Source organism: Tursiops truncatus, chromosome 10 (genome assembly GCF_011762595.2).
Source record: "Tursiops truncatus isolate mTurTru1 chromosome 10, mTurTru1.mat.Y, whole genome shotgun sequence".
In the NCBI taxonomy this organism is placed as follows: Eukaryota; Metazoa; Chordata; class Mammalia; order Artiodactyla; family Delphinidae; genus Tursiops; species Tursiops truncatus.
In genome coordinates, this window is record NC_047043.1 from 98026901 (window position 1) to 98049334 (window position 22434).

A 22434-nucleotide genomic window follows, 5' to 3' on the forward strand; every position below is an offset into this window, starting at 1 on the left:
TAAAATACAGGGAACGATTGTCTCATTGTCCCCATCTACAGATGGAGCAGAAGGAGGGATGTTCCAGGTCTGGGGAATGCGGGAGGCATGTGCATGTGGTGTGTCCGTAATGCATCTGCTGTGTGTTTTGTTCAGGTACGATCACACGAGGCCCTCTGCTGCAGCTGGTGGGGCCATGGGCACTGTTCCCCACGGGGTGCCCTCCCTGGGTTTCCACAGTCCTCACCCTCCTTCCGACCTCACTGCATCAATCGTGAAAACTAACTTACACGAGCCCGGGAAACGTGAAAAGAGGACATTGGTACTTAGAGACCGAAGTGAGTGAGCAGAATCCTTCTGTTGCCTTTTTGAACAGCACTCTTGCTTTCCTTGGCCTTCTCTTGTCAAGGGGGCTCCTAACCTCACACCCAGAACAGTCCTGAGAACAGGCTACATCTGGCTGCAGAGCGTTCAGATGACGCATTAGGCCTCGTGTCCGTGGTGGAGCAGAGCGCCAGGTTTGCCTGGCAAAACATTGAAAGTGGCCTTTTTGTCACCATGTAACTGTCATCTGCATAGCGTGGTTGCCCAACTCTGAGAAGCACCAAGCTGTTCATTTCAAAGCTACATGTTTTGTTGAAGAGCACGTTTCACTGTTTGTCTTCTTGGTCAGTTCATAGTCTTAGTTCTTAGGCTGAGCCAGTTCCACCTTTGGAAATAGAATAGCATGTTCAGGTTTGGGGAGTGATCTGTACCCTGGAGCAGGGTTTGTGTGGGTAGAAGGCTACAAATCGTAGTTGTTTTTATTGGCTGGTCCTCACCAGGTGAAGGGGTTTCTACTTCTGGAAATTGTTCAGCATAAGATAGGCAGATCCCATCCTAAGCAAACAATAAATCCATTGCGTCAGATATATCCCCTCGGAAAATGTTAGAAGCATGATGGGTAGGCAGCAGCTCCCGTGTGAGAAGCGGGTGGGTGGCCGAAGGACAGTTTGACTCTGGCCTCAGGACCCAGAGACTTGCTCCAGATTTTCATTCTCCTTCACTTTAAAAACATTGGTAACTTTACTGGTAAAAAGGAAACCACTGTATTCTATTGACCTTATTCTGAATTCCTTTTGACTTATACTTTGTTTTTTTTTAAATTTTTTTTTTTAAGTGTAACTGGTCCATGTGTTGAGATTTCCATACTTGGCATTTTTAAAAAGGAACTTTAGTGTTATTTTATATAAATATATCATGGTCTGCTTTGCTATTTCCCTATGTTGCCAATTATGTTTTTTTGTTTTTTTATTATGATTCTAAGTAATATCACTCTGAACATTTTTTCTTTTATTTTTCCCCTCTTGGCCTGTTTTTTTCCATACATCCCAAGAGTGAAATTCCCAAAGTCAGGGTTAATTTGTCAGGTTTTGACTGAATGCTTACCAGAAAGGTTGGGCCAGTTTTCATATGTGTGTGTGTGTGTGTGTGTGTGTGTTTTATTTTAAGATCTCTCTGGCATGGCTGAAGAAAAGACTTGCCCAAGTGTGGTGAGTAATCCCGGAGGCTGCAGCAACCTGCAGAACAGCCCGGAGCTGAAGCCGCTTTCCTACCTAGAAGCAATCAGGAGTGGTCTCGACAGCTTGGAAGCTAGCAGTTCCTACAGCAGCGAACAGCAGCTGTGCCCCTACGCAGCTGCCGGGGAGTGCCGATTTGGGGATGCTTGTGTCTACCTGCATGGGGAAGTGTGTGAAATCTGTAGGTTACAAGTCCTGCACCCCTTCGACCCAGAGCAAAGGAAAGCTCACGAGAAGGTACAGTTGCAAGCCTTTACGGGAACTCTTTTTAAGGAATTTGAAGTGCACTAAGTAACAGAATCGGTATTTCTGTAAGCATCTTTCTGCCAGTAATACCTGCATTGTGTCCCTGGCCAGCCAGGCCGAGTTCTGGAGAATTTGAGGAGTTCGGTGTCGGAAGGGACCTTGCAGGTCATTAGGCTCCCGTGTTTGTGCGGGCTTCTGCTCAGCACAGAGCTGTGGAGGTTGTCTGAACCCTCTGCCGTCCCCCGGGGGGTGTTCAGGTGAGCACGGGTTAGCGCTTCCCTCCTCCCCAGGGACATGACATCCCGGTGCTGTGCTGTGGGTTCGGTTCATGTGTGCATCCACTGTGCGAGGGCCTGGGTCCTAGGTCCTTTGCATTGATTCTGGTGCCTGATGCGTGGTGCTGCGCAGGGGACATGCTCTGTTCACCTGCCTCCTGAGTGTGAAGGGATTCGTTCAGTAACTGGTTCTCGTAGGAAGAAGTGATGCTGCTGACCTCTGACCCTGGCCTGTCACCCTGATGTTTTAGATTAAGGGTTATTTGGCATTAACGGTGTTGGTGTTGGGAATGGCGGTACCCGGAGGGGCAAGGAGACCAGGGTCCCAGTCTTTGGGACCTCCTTGACCCCACAGTGGCCCTCTATTCTTCTTGGGCCTCTGGTCTCGGCTTTAAATTGGAAGTGACCATGGAGCAGTGCCGACAGGCAGGGGGTGACCCAGTGGAGGTCTTGAGAGAGCTTTGTGTCCCGAATGCAGGCCTGCCTGAAGCAGCCACAGTCCCCGTTCCTTCCCGATCCTGGTTGTACTGTGTGGCCGGCAGTCATTCTGGGCTCTCACCACTCCCCAGCCCAGAACCAAAGGTTTCCTTCCCCCCTCCCTGTACTTCAGATCTGCATGTCAACATTCGAACACGAGATGGAGAAGGCCTTTGCCTTCCAGGCGAGTCAGGACAAAGTGTGCAGCATCTGCATGGAGGTCATCCTCGAGAAAGCGTCAGCCTCAGAGCGGAGGTTCGGGATCCTTTCCAACTGCAACCACACGTATTGCCTGTCCTGCATCCGGCAGTGGAGGTGTGCCAAGCAGTTTGAGAACCCAATCATCAAGTAAGTGCAGCAGGGGTCTTACCTATAGAATCTGGGAGAAGGTTTGATTGGGGATTTTCTTCCATCCACAGGGAAGCCTTCCCTTGTCCTCCACAGGTGAGTGGTGAGTCCTTGAGCAAGGACTTGAGCAAGTCGCAGACCCTCCCTGAGCCCAACTGTCTTTTCCTTTAAAAAGGAAGGTGACAATTCCTGCCAGGCATTTAGGTTGTTGTGGGGACACTCAGCAGGGATCCTCTGTGTGAGAAGGCCCATTTGCCTCTGGCACAGTTACTGGTGGTCCGCCCGTAGGCCGATTGCCTTTTTTTCTTTAATCTGTAACGCAGGGCTTATTTGAGGACTAAATAGAATAGTGCATGTAACACATTTCACATAATGTCTGATACATGGGATGTACTCAGTGAGCCAACACAGGGTTTTATCCCCCAGTTTTATTGAGAGATAACTAACACATAACATCATAGGATTCTTAAATTCTGCAGTGGGGTGGGAGAAAAGCTAAGTCATAGTGAGAAGTTACCGTGTGCTGTGTACTGTCAGAAACTTCACGTACATTAAGTCGTAATTCTCTCAGAGACCCTCTGATCATCATTCTCATTTTATGTATAGGGAAACTCAGGTATGGTGAGGTCAAGTAACTTGCCTGAAGTCACACATTCGTGTGGTAAAATACAGCTTTATTGAGATAAAAATGTACAACTCAGGGCTTCCCTGGTGGCGCAGTGGTTGAGAGTCCGCCTGCCGATGCAGGGGACATGGGTGTGTGCCCTGGTCTGGGAAGATCCCACATGCCGCGGAGCGGCTGGGCCCGTGAGCCATGGCCGCTGAGCCTGCGCGTCCGGAGCCTGCGCTCCGCAACGGGAGAGGCCACAACAGTGAGAGGCCTGCGTACCACAAAAAAAAAAAAAAAAAGTACAATTCAGGGTTTTTTTAAATATATATATATTCTTAGTTGTGCAGCTGTTGTTACTATAGTCTAATTTTAGAACATTTTCATCATCTTAAAAAGAAACCTCTACCTACAGTCACTGCCTATTCATCCCTCTTTCCAGCCCCTGGCAACCACTAATCTCCTCTTTCTCTATGAATTTACCTGTTCTGGACATTTCATATAAATGGAATCATACAATATTGTGGCCTTTGTGTCTGGCTTCTTTCACTCAGCATGTTTTCAGAGTTCACCCATATTGTAGCATGGATCAGTACTCCATTCTTTTTTTTGCGGTACGCAGGCCTCTCACTGTTGTGGCCTCTCTCGTTGCAGAGCACAGGCTCCGGACATGCAGGCTCGGCGGCCATGGCTCACGGGCCCAGCTGCTCCGCGGCATGTGGGGTCTTCCCGGACCAGGGCATGAACCCGTGTCCCCTGCATCGGCAGGCGGACTCTCAACCACTGCGCCACCAGGGAAGCCCCTCCATTCTTTTTTAGTGACTATAAATAATATTCCATTGTATGGCTAGACCACATTTTGTTTATGCATTCATCAGTTGATGGACATTTGGGTTGTTTCCACCTTTTGGCTATTATGGCTAGTGTGCCTATGAACATTTGTTTATTTGTTTGAATACTATTTTCAGAACTTTTGGGTATACCCTTAGGAGTGGAGTTGCTGGGCATATGGGAACTGTGTTTAACATTCTGAGAAACTGCCAGACTGCCATCCATAGTGGCTGGACCATTTTACATCCCCATCAGCAACATAGGAGGATTCCAGTTTCTCCGTATTCTTGCCAGCACTTAGTTGGTCTTGATTTCTGATGTTAGCCATCCTTGCGGGTGTGAAGTGATACCTTAGTGTGGTTTTGATTTGCATTTCCCTGATAACTAATGGTACTGAACATCTTTTTCTGTGCTTATTGGCCATTTTGGAGAAATGCCTACTCAAATCCTTTCCCCATTTTAAAATTAGTTTGTCTTTTTTATTGTTGAGAAGAACATGTTTCAACAGTAAATTAGGTTAGAGGATTGCGTTTGTACCTTTTAGAATTCCGGGGTGGGAAAAACACCTGGAGCAGTCATGCATTTGACCACAAGGTTTAGTGGTGGAGTGGGCACAGGATTTGTAACTGAATCTCTCCCTTACTAACCTCATTCTTACTTCAGGTCTTGTCCAGAGTGCCGTGTGATATCAGAGTTTGTAATTCCAAGTGTGTACTGGGTAGAAGATCAGAATAAAAAGAACGAGTTGATTGAAGCTTTCAAACAGGGAATGGGGTAAGTGCTCTGCGCTCAAGCGTGATCTGGTGCGGGCCTGGCTCTTGTTTCCATCTTTGCTTCATGCAGGGCCTCCCCTGTGGGGAGGCCACTCAGTGTCTTTTCTCTCGGGCAGCATGCTGGGCTCTGGGGACACAGATATGAGCAAGCAAGGCTGTGGTGAAGTGGACTTGCTTAACGGTTTTTAAGCTGAGCGGTGTCCCTTAGAAATCCTGCTTGTAGTGCTAAGATAGCCTTTTTATCTCTGATCATTCGTTCAACAAATAGAGATGAAAGATCTGTCTGATAGGCCTTTTCTAGTTGCTGGAGATACAGTATGAAACAAACTAGACAAAAATCCCAGCCCTCACACAGTTCACATTCTACTGAAGGAAAAAAATAAGAATAATAAGAAACAAACAAGAAAATAGGAAAATGTTTATTATATGGTGGGGCTAAGGAGTGAAATAAGCCTGGGAATGGGGATAGGAAATGAGGGGATTGCAGTTTCCATGCTGGAGCCCAGAGGACACGTCAGTAAGGTGACCTGTGAGCAGAGACCTTGAGGAGGCAAGGCGGCGAGCCACGTCCATGTGACTGAGAAGAGCGCTCAAGAGGGACGGGGCTGTCACTGCAGAGAAAGCTCTGAGGCTGGAGCGTGTCTGCCTTGTTCGGAACAGCAAGGCGGAGCTGCAGGAGAGAAGCAGGTGGGGAGAACACTGGAGACGAGGACAGGAGGGGGAGTGGGGTGAATTGTGTCGGGCTCTGTACATCATTGGATAGACTAGCTTTTTTATTCTGGCTGAGGTGGGCAGCCGTCATACGATTTTGACCAGAGGAGTGACATGATCTGATATATTCTGAAAGGATCACTGTGGCTGAACCACTGAGAATATATTCAAAGAGGAGGCAAAAGTGGAAATGGGGAGACCAGTCAGGCTGTTACAACAGTCCAGGCGAGATGTGGCAGTGGCTTGGACCAGGGTAGGAGGCATGGAGGTGATGGGAAGTGGTCAGATTCTGGACCTGTTTAGAAGAACTGGGATGGATTTGCTGATGCGTTGAGTACGGCGGAGGATTCAGATTTCACTTCCAGTGTTACTACTTGTCATTTCTTTGCTGCACTTCTATCTTTGTTGGCCAGTTTCCTCTTTCAGTTATCTGTTTTTGTAAAATGTCTTGTGGATGTATCACTGGGCAACAAGGAGGCAACACAGCTCCACTGAATAACAGATGCACAGTGACCAGTCACCGACAGATTTGGGAGGAGAGTTAAGATGGTCAGTCACTGACCATGGCGCACACGTGCTGTTTGTATGGTGGTTTGGACTGAAGAGCTGACAGTGTGTGCTTCACATGGTCACTCACAGTTGTGTGTTGTGGTGACAGAAATTTGAACCGTGTTGCTGGGGGACCAGTGGCACTTAACGAAACCATGGTGGATTCATTTCCTGTGTCTGCTGTAACATTACCACAGACTGGGTGCTCAAAACACCAGACATCTGTTCTTTCACACTTGTGGATGCTGGAAGTCCAAAATCCAGGTGTGGGCAAGGGTGGCTCCTCCTGGAGGCTCTGAGGGAGAATTTGTTCCAGGCCCCTCTCCTGGCTTCTGGGCACAGCGTAACTCCAGTCTCTGCCTTTGTCTGCTCTGTGTCTCTCTCTCCCCTCTGACTCGTGTAAGGGTCTCTGTAAGACCCTCCCATTAATCCAGGATGATCTCATCTTGAGATCCTTAACTCCATCAGCAAAGATCCTTTCTCCAAATAGAGTCACATTCACAGGTAGCAGGGCTTAGGATTTTGAGCTGTCTTTTGGGGGCCGCTATTCAACCCACCGTACATGGTGTATCAGTCTGTTCCAGATTAACAACAGACTGGGTGGCTTATAAACAGCAGGCATTTATTTCTCACAGTTCTGGAGGCTGGGAAGTCCAAGATCAAGGTGCCAGCATGGTCGGGTTCTAGTGAGGGCCAGCATCCTCTCACTGCGTCCTCACATGGTGGAAGGGGTGAAGGAGCTCACCGGCTCTCTTATAAGAACACTAATGCCATTCGTGAGGGCTCCACCCTCATGACTTAATCACCTGTCTCCTAATTCTATCCCACTGGACATTAGGATTTCGGTATATGAATTTTAGGGGGATCCAAACATTCAGACCATAGCACATGATCAGAACCTTGCAAAGCAAGGGCTGCCTGTTTACCCCGGTGGTTCTGTGCCCCTGCTGATGGATACCTCTGCTGTTTCTGCTGTGTTAGCTATTTAGAATATTGTTTAGAATTCCATTTTAACTTGCATCTTTTTAGCTTATCTTTTTTTTTAATGCTTTTTTCTTGGGATTACAATATACTCCTAATATTTTAGTCAGAATTAATGTTCCTGCTGCCTTATATAATATGCAGTTACTTCCTCATTACCATCTTTGTGCTACAGATATAATGCATATCATACATTAGAACTGCACAAGGTAATAATTTTTTATTATTTAGGTATAATTGACAAATAAAATTATGAAATACTTTAAAGTGTACATCATGGTAATTTGATATACATTGTGAAAGGAGTCCCCCATCTAGCTAATTAACACATCTATTGCCTCACAATTTTTTTTTCTACCGTCTTAGCAAATTTCAGTTGTACAATAGTGTTGTCAACCAGTCACTGTGTTTTATCTTTATTCATCTTAATAGGTGATAGTTTGCACCCTTTCACCAACCTCTCCCTATTTTCCCTGCACCCTTGCCTCTTGCAACCACTTTTCTACTTTTTCTATGAGTTTTTTTTTTTTAGATTCCCACATAAAAGTGATGCCGTCCAGTATTTGTCTTTCTCTGACTTATTTCACTTAGCATAATGCCCTCAAGGTCCATCCATGTTGTCACAAGTGGCAGGATTTCCTTCTTTCTCGTGGCTGAATAATATTCCATTGTGTGTGTGTGTGTGTGTGTGTATATACACACAGACACATACCACATATTCTTTATCCATTCATCTGTTAAACAACTTGTTTTCATATCTTGGATATCATGAATAATGCTGCAGTGAACATGGGGGTGCAGGTATCTCTTCTAACAGGTGTGAGGTGATATCTAATTGTGGTTTTGATTTGCATTTCCCTGGTGATTAGTGAGATTGAGCATCTTTTTATGTGCCTGATGGCCATTTGTGTGTCTTCTTTGAAAAACTGTCTCTTCAGTTCCTCTGCCCATTAAATCTGATTGGGTTTTTTTTTGCTACTGAGTTGTATGAGTTCTTTGTATATTTTGGATATTCACCCCTTATCAGATCTGTGACTTGCACATATTTTCTCCCATTCAGTAGGTTGTCTTTTCATTTTGTGATGGTTTCCTTTGTTCTGCAGAAGCTTTTTAGTTTCACGTGGTCCCTCTTGTTTATTTTTGCTTTTGTTGCCTTTGCTCTCAGTGTTAAATCCAAAAAATCATCTCCAAGACAGATGTCAGGGAGCTTGTTGCCTATGCTTTCATGTCTTACATTCAAGCCTTTAATCCACTTTGAGTTAATTTTTATGTGTGATACAAGATTGTGGTCCAGTTTCATACTTTTGCATGTGGCTGTCCAGTTTTCCCAGCACCATTTTTTGAAGAGACTGTCCTTTCCTCATTGCATATTCTTGGCTCCTTTGTTGTAAATTAATTGACCATATATGAACAGGTTTATTTATGGGCTTTCCATGGTGTTCTATTGATCTGTGTGTCTGGTTCAGTACCATACTGTTTTGATCACTATAGCTTTGTAAACTAATTTGAAATCAGGAAATGCGGTGCCTCCAGCTTTGTTCTTCTTAGGATTGCTTTAGCTGTTCAGGACTTTGTGGGTCTGTACAAATTTTAGGATTGTGAAAAATGCCATTGGAATTTTGGTAGAGATTGCTTGCTTTGGGTGGTATGGACATTTTAACAGAATTCTTCTAATCCGTATGCATGGAGTATCTTCCCATTTATGTGTTGTCTTTGATTTCATTCATCAGTGTCTTGCAGTTTTCAAGTGTATGACTCTTTAACCTCCTTGGTGTTTCTAGGTATTTTATTCTTTTTGATGCAGTTGTAAATGGTATTGTTTTCTTAATTTCTCTTTCTGATGATACTTCATTGGTAGTATATGAAAAAAACAACTGATTTTTGTATATTGATTTTGTATCCTGCAACTTTACTGTAATGTATGGGATGTAATATTTACATGCATTAGAACCTCACAAGGTAATAATAACTTTTGCCTTAAAACTTGTCAGATATATAATATTTCCAATGCTCTGTCATTTGGTATGTAATTCCTTCCAATTGATACAGTTGCCCTTCAGCCTCAAGAACTGCCTTTAACATTTTTGCTGATCTGCTGGTGATGAGTTTGAAGGTTTTCTTTTTATCAGAAATAGGGGTTTTTTCCCCCCATTCTTGAAGGATATTTTCATTGAATTTATTGGTCTAATTGGTCTCATTCACATGTTTGCCGCCTCTTTCAATGAGTAAAATTCTGAGATAATAGTTTGGGGTTTTCCCCTCTCTTCTTTCAGCACTTTGCAAATGTCGTTCTTTGCAAATGTATAATCTGGCCTCTGTAGTTTCTGATAAGAAGTCATGTGTGATTCAGATTGTAGTATGTCATTTTTCTGGGTGTTTATCCTGGTTTTCAGCAGTTTGATACTTTGCCTAGGAGTGATTTTTTTCATATTTTACTGCTTGGTTTTCTCTGAATTTGTAAGTTTATATTATTCACCAAATTTAGAGAAAGTCTGGCCATTGTTTCATCACATTTTTTACTACACTGCTTTTCTTCTGGGATTCTAATTACAGGTGATAGACTTTTTTATATTGTCCTATAAGTTTCAGGCTCTGTTCTTTTTTTTCCTCCAGTCTTTTTTCCTCTCTGCACATGTTCTTGAACACATGTATAGTAGCTAATTTGAAATCCTTGTTATCTTGAAGTTAGACTCTGTTGATTGTCCTTTAAGAATGGGTCACATTTTACTGATTCTTCATTGAGTTGAGTCATTTTGGATTGTAACCTAGACACTGTAAATCTGACCTTGTAGAGACTCTGGATTCTGTTAGGTTCATTTATAAAATGTTAATGTTTTTGTTTTAATAGGCAGAGAAGTTGTTTCGACTCAAACTCTTGGGCAGCAGTTCAAATCTCAGTTCAGTTTTTTTATCCTTAGCTGAGTTGCCTTGAGCCTGCTGCATTGATGTGTGGGTTAGGGACTGGCCTGGGATTTGGGAGGACTTAGTATGCAGTATTTGGATGGGTCCCTCTCCAGGCCCTTTTCTTTGGGGGACTGTTTCCTCTCTTCCAGTGGTTGATTTCCACCAACTCTTTTTGTTCTTTAGGCCAGAAAGACTTGATTTTTCCACTTGAGTTTTAGCCACCCCACGTAGATACTTGCCTGGAGCCTGCTCTAGGTTAAGTGCTATTTTTTCTTAAAAAGATAACTCCGTCTTTTGCCATTCCATTCTTCCAGGTGTCTAATCTCTTGAAGAATCCTACTTTTGTTCACTCTCCAGTGCCTTCAGGTCTTTTAAGAATGTCTGTATTTCTAGTTCATCTGCAGGAAGGGTACTAAAAGCGAAACTGTATATTACCTTTTTAAATAGTTCCTTTAAGTTGCAATATTGATTACTAAAGATCTTCTTCTTTTACCATTTTTACCTCCTGCGATGTTCTTGTGTGTCCACCAGAGGGCAGGAGTGGCAAGGCAGAGGGGTCCAGCCTGCAGAAAGGCGCTCTGCTGCAGTTCTCCGAAAAGTCACGTTATTGCTGTTTGGGTCTTCCTGGCCTTGCTTTCTGTTGATGACAGTGTTTTCATGCATTCCACAGACATTTACTGAGCTGCAGGCCAGGTTCCCTCAAGCTAAACACCAATGTGGGATATAGAGTAAAAATCAGTAAGAAATGTCATGGCAAATTACAGAAGGACAATTATGATACAGGTTATGTGGTGACAGATTCATCATGAGAGGCTGGAGCCAGATGTCACAATAGAGAAGGCACTGGGATCCACCTGGGAGTGTCAGGGAAAGCAGGATGGGAATGGGACCCTGAGCCCTGAAGCATGAATAGTTCGTGTGTTGGGGTTGGGGGCTGGGATGGCAGATGGGATGCCATGGATGCAGAATGGTGCAGATTGTGTTTGGGGAGCAGTGGGCGTGGTCCCTGGGGGTTGAAAGAAGTGTATCGAAGGATGTGGGACCTACAGGGACACAGGCACAAGTCTGAAGGGGCCTTGAGTGGTCTTTAAGAACAGGACGACAAGGGACACACTGTTTGGGGAAGCTCCTCTGAGGTGTGTGAAGAGAGTAGAACCTGGTGAGAAGGCCAGTTGAGACTGAACCACAGCAGGCAGGCAGGCAACAGAGGATGGTGCCCCGAACGCGTCAACGGTGTGGGAACCGAGAGGATGGTCGACTGGGGAGGTGCTTTGTAGGCAGAAGTCACAATTGGATGTGGGTGCTGAGAACAGAGATGGAGTAGGAGTGATCTGGAGGCTTATGTCCCTGGTAACCAGATAAGGCTGGGGGAGGGGGGCGATCATTTGGGGGTGGGGACCAGAGAATAATGTTTTGAACCTGACGAGTTTGTTAAAGCCAGCGTCCCGCAGACCCTGTTAAGAACTTGCCACTTGAGTGGTCATTTGAAGATCTGCTCAGAACCTTGGGGACAGTGGGCCATGGATGGCGTCTGGTCCACAGACTTCTGCTCAAATCCACTCCCCGGTCACCTGTGCTTGAGTCAGACCTGGTGGAAGTGGACAGCCGCTGGGGAGCTTTTCTTTGTGCTGCTCTGAGGCCTGCCTCAGGGGCTTTCACCACTGTCTCTGCCGTTGTCCCGACTGAGAAAACAGGGAACACTGAAGTCAAGAAGGTCCCTTGTCTGCCACCGCCACGTACCCCATCCCCGCGGCAGCCTGCCCTTTTTGCTGGGATTTGGCTTCATTTCTGCACCTTCCCCGCCCTTCTGGCTTCTCGGGCATCTCTTCCTCTGCCATGTGGGATCACTTATGATTACATAAGTGATTACAAATTTCATTTCAGCGAGAAGGAATGGGAGTTGTCTGTTTAGTTCTGAGTTTCCTCAGGAGCAGGGGTTCGTAACATAGGGGTCTGTAGCTAGAAACTGAAGATGGGGGGAAATCTTTTTTAACTTTCTGATAACTGTATTTTGTAGACCTATGTGTCTTCTTTTATGCATTTAAAAACATTGTTCCGAGAAGGGTTCTGTAGCACGTAGAGTTACGAAGCCCTGCTCTGGAGGGTGGGGAGCAAGGAGAATTGGAATGAGACTTGTAACTTTAGGCAGCTGCTAAAGCCTGCTGCTTTCCCTGTGACTCCTAAGTGAAGGCTTCCTGTGGTCACCTTGACGTCATTGCTGGCCAGGAGGAAGGAGAACTTTCCTGGGTGAAGCTCCTGTTGGGACTTTGAGCTGAGGCAAGTAGCCCAGCTTCAGAACCTTGGAGCCCAGACAGCTGGCCCAGAGGAATGCTCAGGCCTACCTGCCCCTGGAGGCCTTTGGAGCACTGCAGGCTCAAAACACAGTGGCGGCCCCGTGCACGTTCAATTCCACGTGAGGCAGCATATCGTGGTGCAAGTACTGTCCAGCTTGGAAATCAGCATCCAGCCTCTCTGAGCCTCATTTTCAGCCCCTCTGACCTGGCTCTGATAGGGATGGAGGAAGACAGTGGTTCATCTGCACCCCAGATTTTCCCACTGCTCTTTTGATCCTTTCTTTCTGCTTTTCAGAAAAAAAGCTTGTAAATACTTTGAGCAAGGCAAAGGGACCTGCCCATTTGGAAGCAAATGCCTTTACCGCCATGCTTACCCTGATGGGCGGCTAGCAGAACCAGAGAAACCTCGGAAACAGCTCAGTTCTGAAGGCACCGTGAGGGTAAGGACTTCGCCATCTCTAGTCAGGAACACTCACCTGTAGGCATTTCCGGGGACTGCTCCTGGCCCCTCCTCGTAGCTTTGGCAGAAGGGCATGTGGTAGGCAAACAAAATAGAAGCTACTCAGCTTTCACGTTGCCTTTAGCAATAACCAGGCATGTTTGCTGGCTGTTTTTGCAGTTCTTTAATTCAGTGCGGCTCTGGGATTTCATTGAGAACCGAGAAAGCCAGCATGTCCACAACACTGAAGACGTCGACATGACAGAGCTTGGGGACCTCTTCATGCACCTCTCCGGAGTGGAGTCATCAGAACCCTGAAGAGTAGGTGGTCGCCCTGCGTCTTCGGCTCCACCAGCCGAGGCTTCCCCAAGCCAGGGTGTGCAGAGCTTCCTTCACGACAGCCTGGGGTGGCGTGTCACTTGAATTTGAGTGGGGTTGTATTTAACCTTGGTCTCATCCACTCCATTATTACAGCCATGGGAAGGGTGAGAATATAAAATAACCTGAACACATATATGGAATTGCTGCTTCCCTAGTTGCTGTTTATGTTAGTTGCACCTCAAACTCCTCAGGGGGGCCAGCTGACGAGCCGGCGTTTTCACTGATTGATTCAGACCAGCCTGCCTCCCGTCTTCGAGGACTGTGCAGCTGCCCCTAAAGCAGCAGATTCATTTATCTTACCAAAGGATTCCTGTGTGGTGAACCTCCCTAGTATACTGAAGTAGTGTGGTCAACACTGGATTTGTATATTGCTTTTCAAAAACCAAGTGAGCGCTGCACACCTTAGCACAAACTTGACTTAGGGCTCTGCAGTGTCCCAAATCAGGGGAGAAGTCTTGTTGCAGGACGTTCAGCAGACAGGTATAAACTTTCTTACCTGGGGGTGGGGTGGGGGGGCTCTTGAAGTAGCAGGAAGCAGAGAGATATGGCCCCTCTTTTCCGGTTTGTGGTAGGGTAGGGTCACAATCGGAGTAATCTTGCACACATGCCTCCAGGGAAACTCTCACCTGCTGGCTTGTGCCCCGAGGGTTCATGTATGTTCTTATCTGTAAAACCTGGCTTTGATTTTAAATTTCATAAAAACAGCACCCAAGAACAGTTTCTGGTTCTTATCTAGCGGTGGTCCTGAAGAGAGTACAAGTCTTCTGTCATCAGTAGTGATTTTAATCAGTAGTGATTTTAATTGAAGGAGCATAACCTTGTGAATCAGAACGCAATCCAAGCCTAAATTATCTATTTTTATAGACAGTTGTAGACACCAAATGTTTTATAAAATGCATTACTTTACTTTAAAGAAGAAAGTCTCCTCTTTACCTGAGTTTGGAGTTCTTAAGTGAAGGGTGACAAAGGCTGAATTCAATTCCCAGCAGAGGCTCTGGGCCCATTTCCTGTTTCTTGAGTTCTGCTCCCAAAGGCATGAACAAAATGGAGTTCAAGCTGTGAGCTCAGGATTACTTTAAAGGGAGGAAACAGCCATTAAACCTACATTTAATTTATTTTATTAAAATAACAAATTGAATAACTGTATTTTGTCAGGCGCAATAAAAACAAAATTAAACCCAAGAAAACCTGTGTTCCTGGCTTCCTTGTATACGATGTGATGTAGGGACAAGGCTGGCGGGGCAGGGGTGGGGGGGCCCGCCCCCGCCCCATAGGGGCAGCTCCTGGAAGACAAATTCAGCACAATGGAAGACTGCTCCCTGAGAGGGCGGAGACTGGGAGGGGCAGGCCAAGCACCTCTTCTGGAAAACCATCCCAAAGCACTAGAGACCTTCAAGAAAAGGCAGTGTCCCCAAAGTCAAGTCCATAGTACCAAAGCAGGCTCCTCCAGGCTGCCACGGTCTCGACAGTCCTGGGCTGTTTGGTGCATTATGTGCAAAACTACCTGTTTGATGCCACACCACGTATCTCTGAAGAGAAGTCCTGTGATAAGCGTTCCTCACAGGAGCTGATTTCCAAAATCCACATGTCCCCACGTCACGGCTGGTTTGCCTGCTACCTGCATTTCCCCTCTGAGTGCTTTTTCTTGCCCTAAAAATACTCGAACAGCTGGGGCCCCAGATCATGTACTGCCATCAGCAGCCACCGGTGCATCTGAAGGAGGCTCGGCTCATGAGCACAGGGGTTGTGGGGGAGCAGGACAAACCAACACTGCAAATGGCTTCCTCCTCCCAGGGCCAGAGGGATAGAAAAGGCAACGTGAAGTTAAGGCCCTGTGAGTGGTCTAGAAGGTCCTTAGCAGCAGCTTCTCTGAAGACGAGCTCTGTCCCCGCAAAAAGGTGATGCCTGCTGACTTCCCTTCCCACCTGGTGGCCTGAGTGCAGGTGCAGAGTCAACTAGAAGACAGGCAATCTAGGGGATGTGGTCAGCGTGCAGGCATTGATGTCCTCGGTATGGGCCGCCCGGTGCAGGGATGGCTCAGAAGCGCTCCGGTTGATTTTCGGTAGAGAGTGTTGGAGCAGCTCAATGGAAGACAGGATCTGAAACAAGGCCATAAAATGCTCTCATGGCAGGGGACAGGGCATTCTGCAGCAGCAGCTTTCAATCTGGGCCAAAGACACAGGCCGTTCTCCCCACCCCCACCTGCATCATCTTGTGGAGAACACAAGTCCCTCCCTATAGAACAAACAGCAAGAAACTTCTCTCCTTGTTTGTATCACTAAGAACTCCTGCTTTAATCAGTTCTAGCACCTTGAGCCAAGTCTTACCTGGGGAAAAAGAGGCCTCTCTTCCTTAACTTTCTTCACACAGTCGGCTACCAGCCTCTTCATTGCTTTGGGGCAGTTCTTGTACAGCTTACTAAGGTCTGGGGAGGCGTACCCTCGGCCAACCATGAAGATGATCTAAGGGAGAGAAAGCAGTTGAGGGAACAGGTGGATGAACAACAGTGAAAGCAGCACCTTCCACCCTGTGTTGCTCAGACGGGCAGAGCCCGGGGGCTTCCACGGCGAGCGGGTCGTTCGGCACCAGAGACGCACCTGATCGCGGTTGCTGATGTGGGAGTAGGGCAGCTCCCCCGTCATAAGCTCATACAGCACGATGCCGTAAGAGTAGACGTCGGACTGGAAGCTGAACGGGTTATTGTCCTGCATTCGAATCACCTCTGGGGCCTACGGGGACAAAGTGCATTTGTCACCATCTGCGCCCCACAGACATGCAGGAGCCAGGCTGTCCCTTGGGCTGGGTATGAAAGTCCCCGCCTCAGCCCTGCTGTAGCTCTTTCCCAAAGGGCTCCCACTCTCAGGCTCAAAGGAGCTCAGGAATCCTGTCTCTTGAGATCCAGCACTCCCCATCACCTAACTCCCCCCGAGCTGTGCTTCAGCACTTCCTCGTCGCCAGCTTCCTCCAGGAAACCCAAATTTGCCCAGGGGCTGCCAACACTACAGGTGTCACGGAGGTGGTCAGGAAATGTAGAGAAATGCCTGAAGCCTGCATACAGACCTCCCATCACATCACCCCTCCTGGCCCTGCACCCTGCTAGAGGGAGCCCAGCCGCCTCACCATCCACAAGATGGAGCCGGTGGGTTGTTCAACCTGCTGAGAACCACTCCAGCGCGACTTCACTGTTGCCAAACCAAAGTCTCCAATTTTGACCGTCAGGCCTTCATGGAGAAATATATCTCAATGCCTGTTAAGGACTGTGGTTTTAAAAGAATGGTCAAGTTACTTTTGAAAAACTTCCCCAAGTTCTTAACTAGCACCATCTCGGCCTCCCATCTGCCCCAGCCTTCTCTGCACTGGATTTGCTAGTGCTTTAGAACGCGGCTCCTTCCAGGAGGTGCTCCGGGCACCAGATTCTCTGGCTCCAGCCACAACAAGCCAGTTTGCCCCCCACTGCTGCTGCTGCTGCTGCTGCCTCCATTTACACACCTAGGAGCCGGGTCTCTGGCCGTGTGACATTGCCACATAACGTAGGTGCCTTTACGCCCCAAGACTCTGAGCATGGCCTGCTGACTGCTTACATCCATTCGCCTGCATCCTGCCCTCCAATGGCTAACGGAAACACCCTGAGTCCTGAATGCTGTCTGCCTGAAGGCATTTCTCACAGGATAGGTACCACTTGGTGACTTCGAAATCAAAACCAAACACCTCAGTTCTGAGTAAAGAAGCCAGGCAGTTTAAGGCCGACTTGTGGGATCTGCTGATGCCCAGTAGTTCATACCTCCTTAAAATCGGTGGTGTCTGCCTTCATGGTATAATATGTTGGTCCCCAAAAACCCACCACTAAAAGGTATCCTATGTCTCAGACCCATGCCCAAAATAGGCCACATCCCATCATGCGACCCAACACAACTGCTGTGCCTCTCACTGGCCAAGAAGCAAAGTGTAGCTGTAATGCCATACTCCCTTCAAAGAGAAAGGCTGGTGGAGGGAGGCAGATGTACAATTGTTACATTTCACACCCTACAGCAAGAAAAACACCTTTATTCATTCCCCTTCCGTAAAAGCACATTAAGTCTTTGGAAAGGGTTGATTCCAACAGTAATCTCTAAGGAAACCATTTCTGTGCATTCAAGAAACAATTTTAAGTAGTAATTTTTAAAATCTTGCAACTTTTGGCTTGCAGGTACTGTCTGACCAGATATACAGTCCACAAACTAGAAGTAAGCATAAAAGACAAAAGGCCCATTCTCCCAAGTTAAATTTAGTAATAAAGAGCATTTAAAAATTGGCCTGTTTCAAGCATAACCCAAACGGGTATCTCAACTTTCATGGAACTCTTTCCAGAGTCACTTTTGCTGAGGTAAACTTTAAAAGTGTCCTAAATTTAGAACTGAGCAGTCAGATGAAACTACCACCAAAGGATACTGTTGGATTTCATGTCTCTGTGGATGATGTTCTTTGCATGCAAGTAGCTGTGAAGGGAAAATAAGTCTATTAAAACCAGTTTGAGAGAGATTGGTAGAAAGCAGCTTCAAATTACATCTAAGAAGTAAACCACTTGAAGGCCTGACTCCTAGTTGAGAAGTCACTTTCGGGGATTGGCCCTGCACTGGTTCAGCCTGGTCCACGTCAGGACTTACACCTGAAAGTGAGGCCACAGCACAAACAGGGAAGGTCTTCTTTCAGCATCAGTTTTATTCAAAAAGTAATTCCAACACCCCAAATATCCATCAACTGATGAACAAATAAAACGCTGTATACAATGGGATATTCTTCAGCCATAGAAAGGAATGGAATACTGATACACACTACAACATGGATGACTCTCTCAAAAACACGCCAAGTGAAAGAAGCCAGACACAAAAGACTTCATCTAGTTTCTTGAAAATCTTCTAAAATTAGTGGTGATGGTTTACACCTCCGTGAATATACTAAAAAAACTGAATTGTACACTTTAAAGGGGTGAATTTTAAAAGTGAATTTCATCTCTAAAAAATAACTGACTAGTCATTTCTGGAAATGTACACAATGCAAATTCCGTATGAATTTTAAAAATACAACATGAGATTTTATAAACCACTTGCAAGCACAGCTTTAGTTAAGTTCCTAGTTGTCGGGGGGTATGAGGGGTACCCCTGCTCCACATTAGGGGTACTTCAAAGGAAAAGTTTGAGAAGCACTGCCCTGGCTTAGCCAAGAATGAAACGCACACGCACACCCCTTTCACAGAGAAATGTGTCGAAGCACAAAGACCCAAAACAATAGTATTTAATGGAGGTGCTATGGATCACCTTAATTTAAGCATTCTCCGAAAGGAAAAATTACACAGAACGTGACACCTGATCAAACCTTTACGTGGAATAAGCACACTTGATGGGCTACACCTCAGACACGATGCCCACCAGAAGGTGGCAACCCGCACTGTGTTAGAGTGTTTGGCTGAATTTTTTTTTTTTTTTTTTTGCGGTACGCGGGCCTCTCACTGTTGTGGCCTCTCCCTCTGTGGAGCACAGGCTCCGGACACGCAGGCTCAGTGGCCATGGCTCACGTGCCCAGCCGCTCCACGGCATGTGGAATCTTCCCGGACCGGGGCACGAACCCGTGTCCCCTGCATCGGCAGACGGACTCTCAACCACTGCGTCACCAGGGAAGCCCCTGTCTGGCTGAATTTTAAGGGCGGTTGCTGGAACCTGAATCTGAGCCCTAAGGGGGTAGCCTCAGCTTGGGCAATAAACCTGAATTTCTTGTTCCTTTGGCCCACCACACAGGTTCATTTCCAGCTGTGCAAAAATATCACAGAAGTCACTTAACGGGCCTGGCTTTTCCTAATCTTGGTTCTGATTTAGGGACAAGTTGATCCTTGGACCCCAGATTTTCTACGCATCAGGCCATTCACTCACTCCATTCCCTGAGCCGTCTGCCGGGCAATGTCAATCAACTGGAACATCTGGAACTTGGTCTCCTGGACGTGCAGGTGTTTATAGAGGCTGCTGCCCTCGCACCACTGGGTCACAATTGCCAGGTTGTCCTTCGTCATGTACCCCATGAAGAGCAGGATGTTCACGTGCCGGGTTTTGCTGGAGAGTGGAGGGAAGGAGAGAAGAAAGGCTCTGAACCTTCCGCTGCTGCAGAACAGGGAGATCTAGTCTGCTTTCCCACTGTCTCCGACCAGACCCTGCATGTTCCTGACACCACCCATGCTTACAGTCCAGGGGCTAGCAAAGCAAACCCAGCCGACTGCTGATGAACCAGCTGGTGGTGTGAGCTGATAGAGGGGCTGCCGTCACTGCCCTCAGTGCTGGCCTTGATCATACAGAGGACGTTCTCTTTCATCAACATATATTCACCAATCTCCCCACAGGGGTCACAAGGATCCCTCATCTATGGAATCCATCATTACTCAGTTTATTCCTACAAGTGTAAACAGTGACTCAAAGACTTCAAAACTGACGGTTTTGAAGTCCAAATTAAGGCAACTTAGCTATAAAGAGTTCTTGTAAATAAATGTGAAAATAGAACCCACCTCTCCCTACGTCAAAACAAAACCCAGAGATAGAACCTGGGCTGTTCTATCAGCGTAGTGAGCCCAGAGACCTGAGGCAGTGGAAGGGGGTATGCTCATCAAAGGGGGCTCTTCTAAAGGCTTAACAAGCGCATAAGCTGGAAGAAACCTTCCGCTCCTTTTCACTCATGAGGGAGTTGTTTCAACCACAGGACTCCACAGTGAACACTCACCACCAGTCCCAGCCATCAGCCCTCAGAGACAGGTCATGATGCCATGCAGCCTACTTCCTCTGCGGTGCTTGTACCAGCATCCACGCCCCGCCCCTGCCACACCAAGGGACAGGCCAGCTTTCTACTCACCGAAGGACAGCCACTTCATTCCTGAAGGCCTGGAACTGCTCTGGTGTGGGGTCAACAACCTTTAGAATCTTTACTGCAACATCTCCTGCAAATTAGTTTATAGTCAGTGCAGCTGAATGATCTTACCTTGTTATTTTTCATGTACACTAGATCTGAAGAAGATATAATTAATCACTTATTCAAAAATCATATACCTACACAGATGGAACAAATACTATGCAAATTTCTGAATTATCAAGTAGCTTAAAAAATTAGATTATACTACTATCCTTAAAATACCGCCCCACAGGCCTTGAACCAGCTTGGTTTAAACTGTTCCTGTCAAGCCTGGCATCCCCAGCGCTGAGGTCATGTGTGACAGGTCACAACCTGGGCCTGTGAAGATGACATCAGCAGATGGATATGAACGGCCCAGCAAATACTGAGTCTTCGGGGCCAGGAGGCTGGGGCCCAGAAGCAGGCCAGTTGGTAAGCAGTTGATGCTAAACTCAACAGCCACATTTCAGTGAGACCTGAGAAGCTCCCTTGTACAAATTCAAAGACATATATTGAAATTAAGCGTCTCGGCCTTCAGTGCCGTTAGAAAGTAATCCTAATGATTAATACTGATTGCTTACTATACCCTGGCACTGTCTGCTCTCACAGGTATTACCTCCTTTAATCCTCGTAGCTGCTCTATGAGGTTAATACTGTCGTCCTCATCTTACAAGCAACAAACTGAAGTTTAGTTACTTGGCCAAAGTCATACAGCCAAAAGAAAGTGCTGGAGCCAGGATCAGAACCCTAGTCTGACTCCAATAGCTGTACTTCTAACTAAAATACTGACTACTGACTGTCAATCACTGTGAGTAAAAACCAGCCTCTTCATATAACTTCAGAAACATCCAGGGATCAATTCTACTTTACAGGTGCTACCGATTTAGAAGCCACTTTCAGAAGTGTTATGTCATACTTACAATAGTTGTAAAGATAGTAAATTACCTGAAGCCCCATTAGGACCTCAGCTTTTCATGACAAATAACTTTACTAAATACAATGATCAAACAAAGTAGGAGTTAAGTTCAGTGGCACTTGGAGGTGACTTAGTTCCTCCACAACTGAGCATGTGCCCTTGGCAGCACCCCCCTGCAGCCTGCTGGAGCACTCATTCCACTTTTGGGGAGCACCAAATGGTACAGAGATGGTTCTTATGATAGGTCCCTAACTGTTGCCCTGTGATCTCTGTTTGTTATCATCTAAAGCTAAAATCCCCACTTAGCAGCAGCTTCCAAATTGGTTCTTATCCAGTTCACTGGCACATGAACTTACTGAGGGCCCAGGGCTGCCTGGAAGGTGCTGCTGACTTTGGATGGCAGAGCTGCATATGCTATATTCAGAGCTACCTTATAACTAGGAAGATGCAGCTGGTAAACTATGCAGCCCCAACCTCAAGTTCCTTATGACTGAGTAGAGGGACAGGAGTCTTTTGCATAATTGCCCATTCTGGAGCAGTCTGAGCCAAGACAGGATTGGGGTCGGGGGATGACAGAGGAGGGGAGTAAATACCTTGGCAGAGAGGATATAGAAAAGTTTTCTGAAGGAAGTGCGATATAAGCCAAAGGAAGGGGCTGTTCTAGACTTGGTACACCAGGAACAAAGGTGAGGTAAGGGGGATGAGAGAAACGCCAAGTTGTGTTTGGGAAACTCTAACATAGCATGTGATTTGACACCTGTAGGACAGGAGGGAGGCCAGGGAGGAGGAGTCTGCTACAAGAACGCAGGTGCAATGCAGGCACATTGGTGACAGCAGGGATAAAAAGGAGGAGATGGAGGCAAGAAACCCTGTGAAGGTGAACTGACTCAATGTGGCAGTCAACTGAGAGGAAGGGCCAGGAGATGGCCAGGCAATAGATGGGGGTTTAAAGGGACAGGCTGGAGATAGGGATGCAGAAGAAAGACTTGGGGAGATGCTGGATGGTCCCTCAGAAGGGGTTGCTTCCTAGTTCATGAGCCTAGTTTTGCAAGCCCTTCCCTTTCTCACAGCTTTTCTCTGGGCATGCTCCAGTCATCGCTGAACTCACCCTCAGCATCACCCATTTTGGACCTGATCAGTAATGCAACCTCAGACCTCAGATGATCCATCAGCAGCCAAAGCCTGTTCACAGTGACTCGCTCTGACCTGCTGTCAGCTGAACATCCTCCACCTCTAGCCTCTACTTTCTGGACTCGTGAAC

General features: G+C 46.7%; 2 protein-coding genes across 5 annotated transcripts in view; one reads left to right on the forward strand and one right to left on the reverse strand.

Moving 5' to 3' along the window:
- The window catches only part of MKRN2 (makorin ring finger protein 2), a 29414-nt gene extending 14873 nt beyond the window's left edge, over positions 1-14541 (forward strand). For 2 of the 3 annotated variants that reach the window (XM_019944577.3, XM_019944576.3), the window contains exons 3-8: positions 136-317; positions 1471-1775; positions 2670-2884; positions 4986-5096; positions 12830-12974; positions 13154-14541. In XM_019944577.3, coding sequence (XP_019800136.1) covers positions 136-317; positions 1471-1775; positions 2670-2884; positions 4986-5096; positions 12830-12974; positions 13154-13291 — 1096 coding nt within the window. In that variant the 3' untranslated portion in view covers positions 13292-14541. The remainder of the gene's footprint in view (positions 1-135; positions 318-1470; positions 1776-2669; positions 2885-4985; positions 5097-12829; positions 12975-13153) is intronic. The other variant, XM_019944578.3, reaches the window with a different exon arrangement.
- RAF1 (Raf-1 proto-oncogene, serine/threonine kinase) overlaps positions 14450-22434 on the reverse strand; it is a 72836-nt gene continuing 64851 nt past the window's right edge. For both annotated transcript variants that reach the window (XM_019944575.3, XM_004322885.4), the window contains 7 exons: positions 20222-20306; positions 19258-19434; positions 17783-17829; positions 16475-16593; positions 15952-16083; positions 15682-15816; positions 14450-15453 (listed from right to left, as the gene is read on the reverse strand). In XM_019944575.3, the coding sequence (XP_019800134.1) occupies positions 15310-15453; positions 15682-15816; positions 15952-16083; positions 16475-16593; positions 17783-17829; positions 19258-19434; positions 20222-20306 (839 nt within the window). In that variant the 3' untranslated portion in view covers positions 14450-15309. The remainder of the gene's footprint in view (positions 15454-15681; positions 15817-15951; positions 16084-16474; positions 16594-17782; positions 17830-19257; positions 19435-20221; positions 20307-22434) is intronic.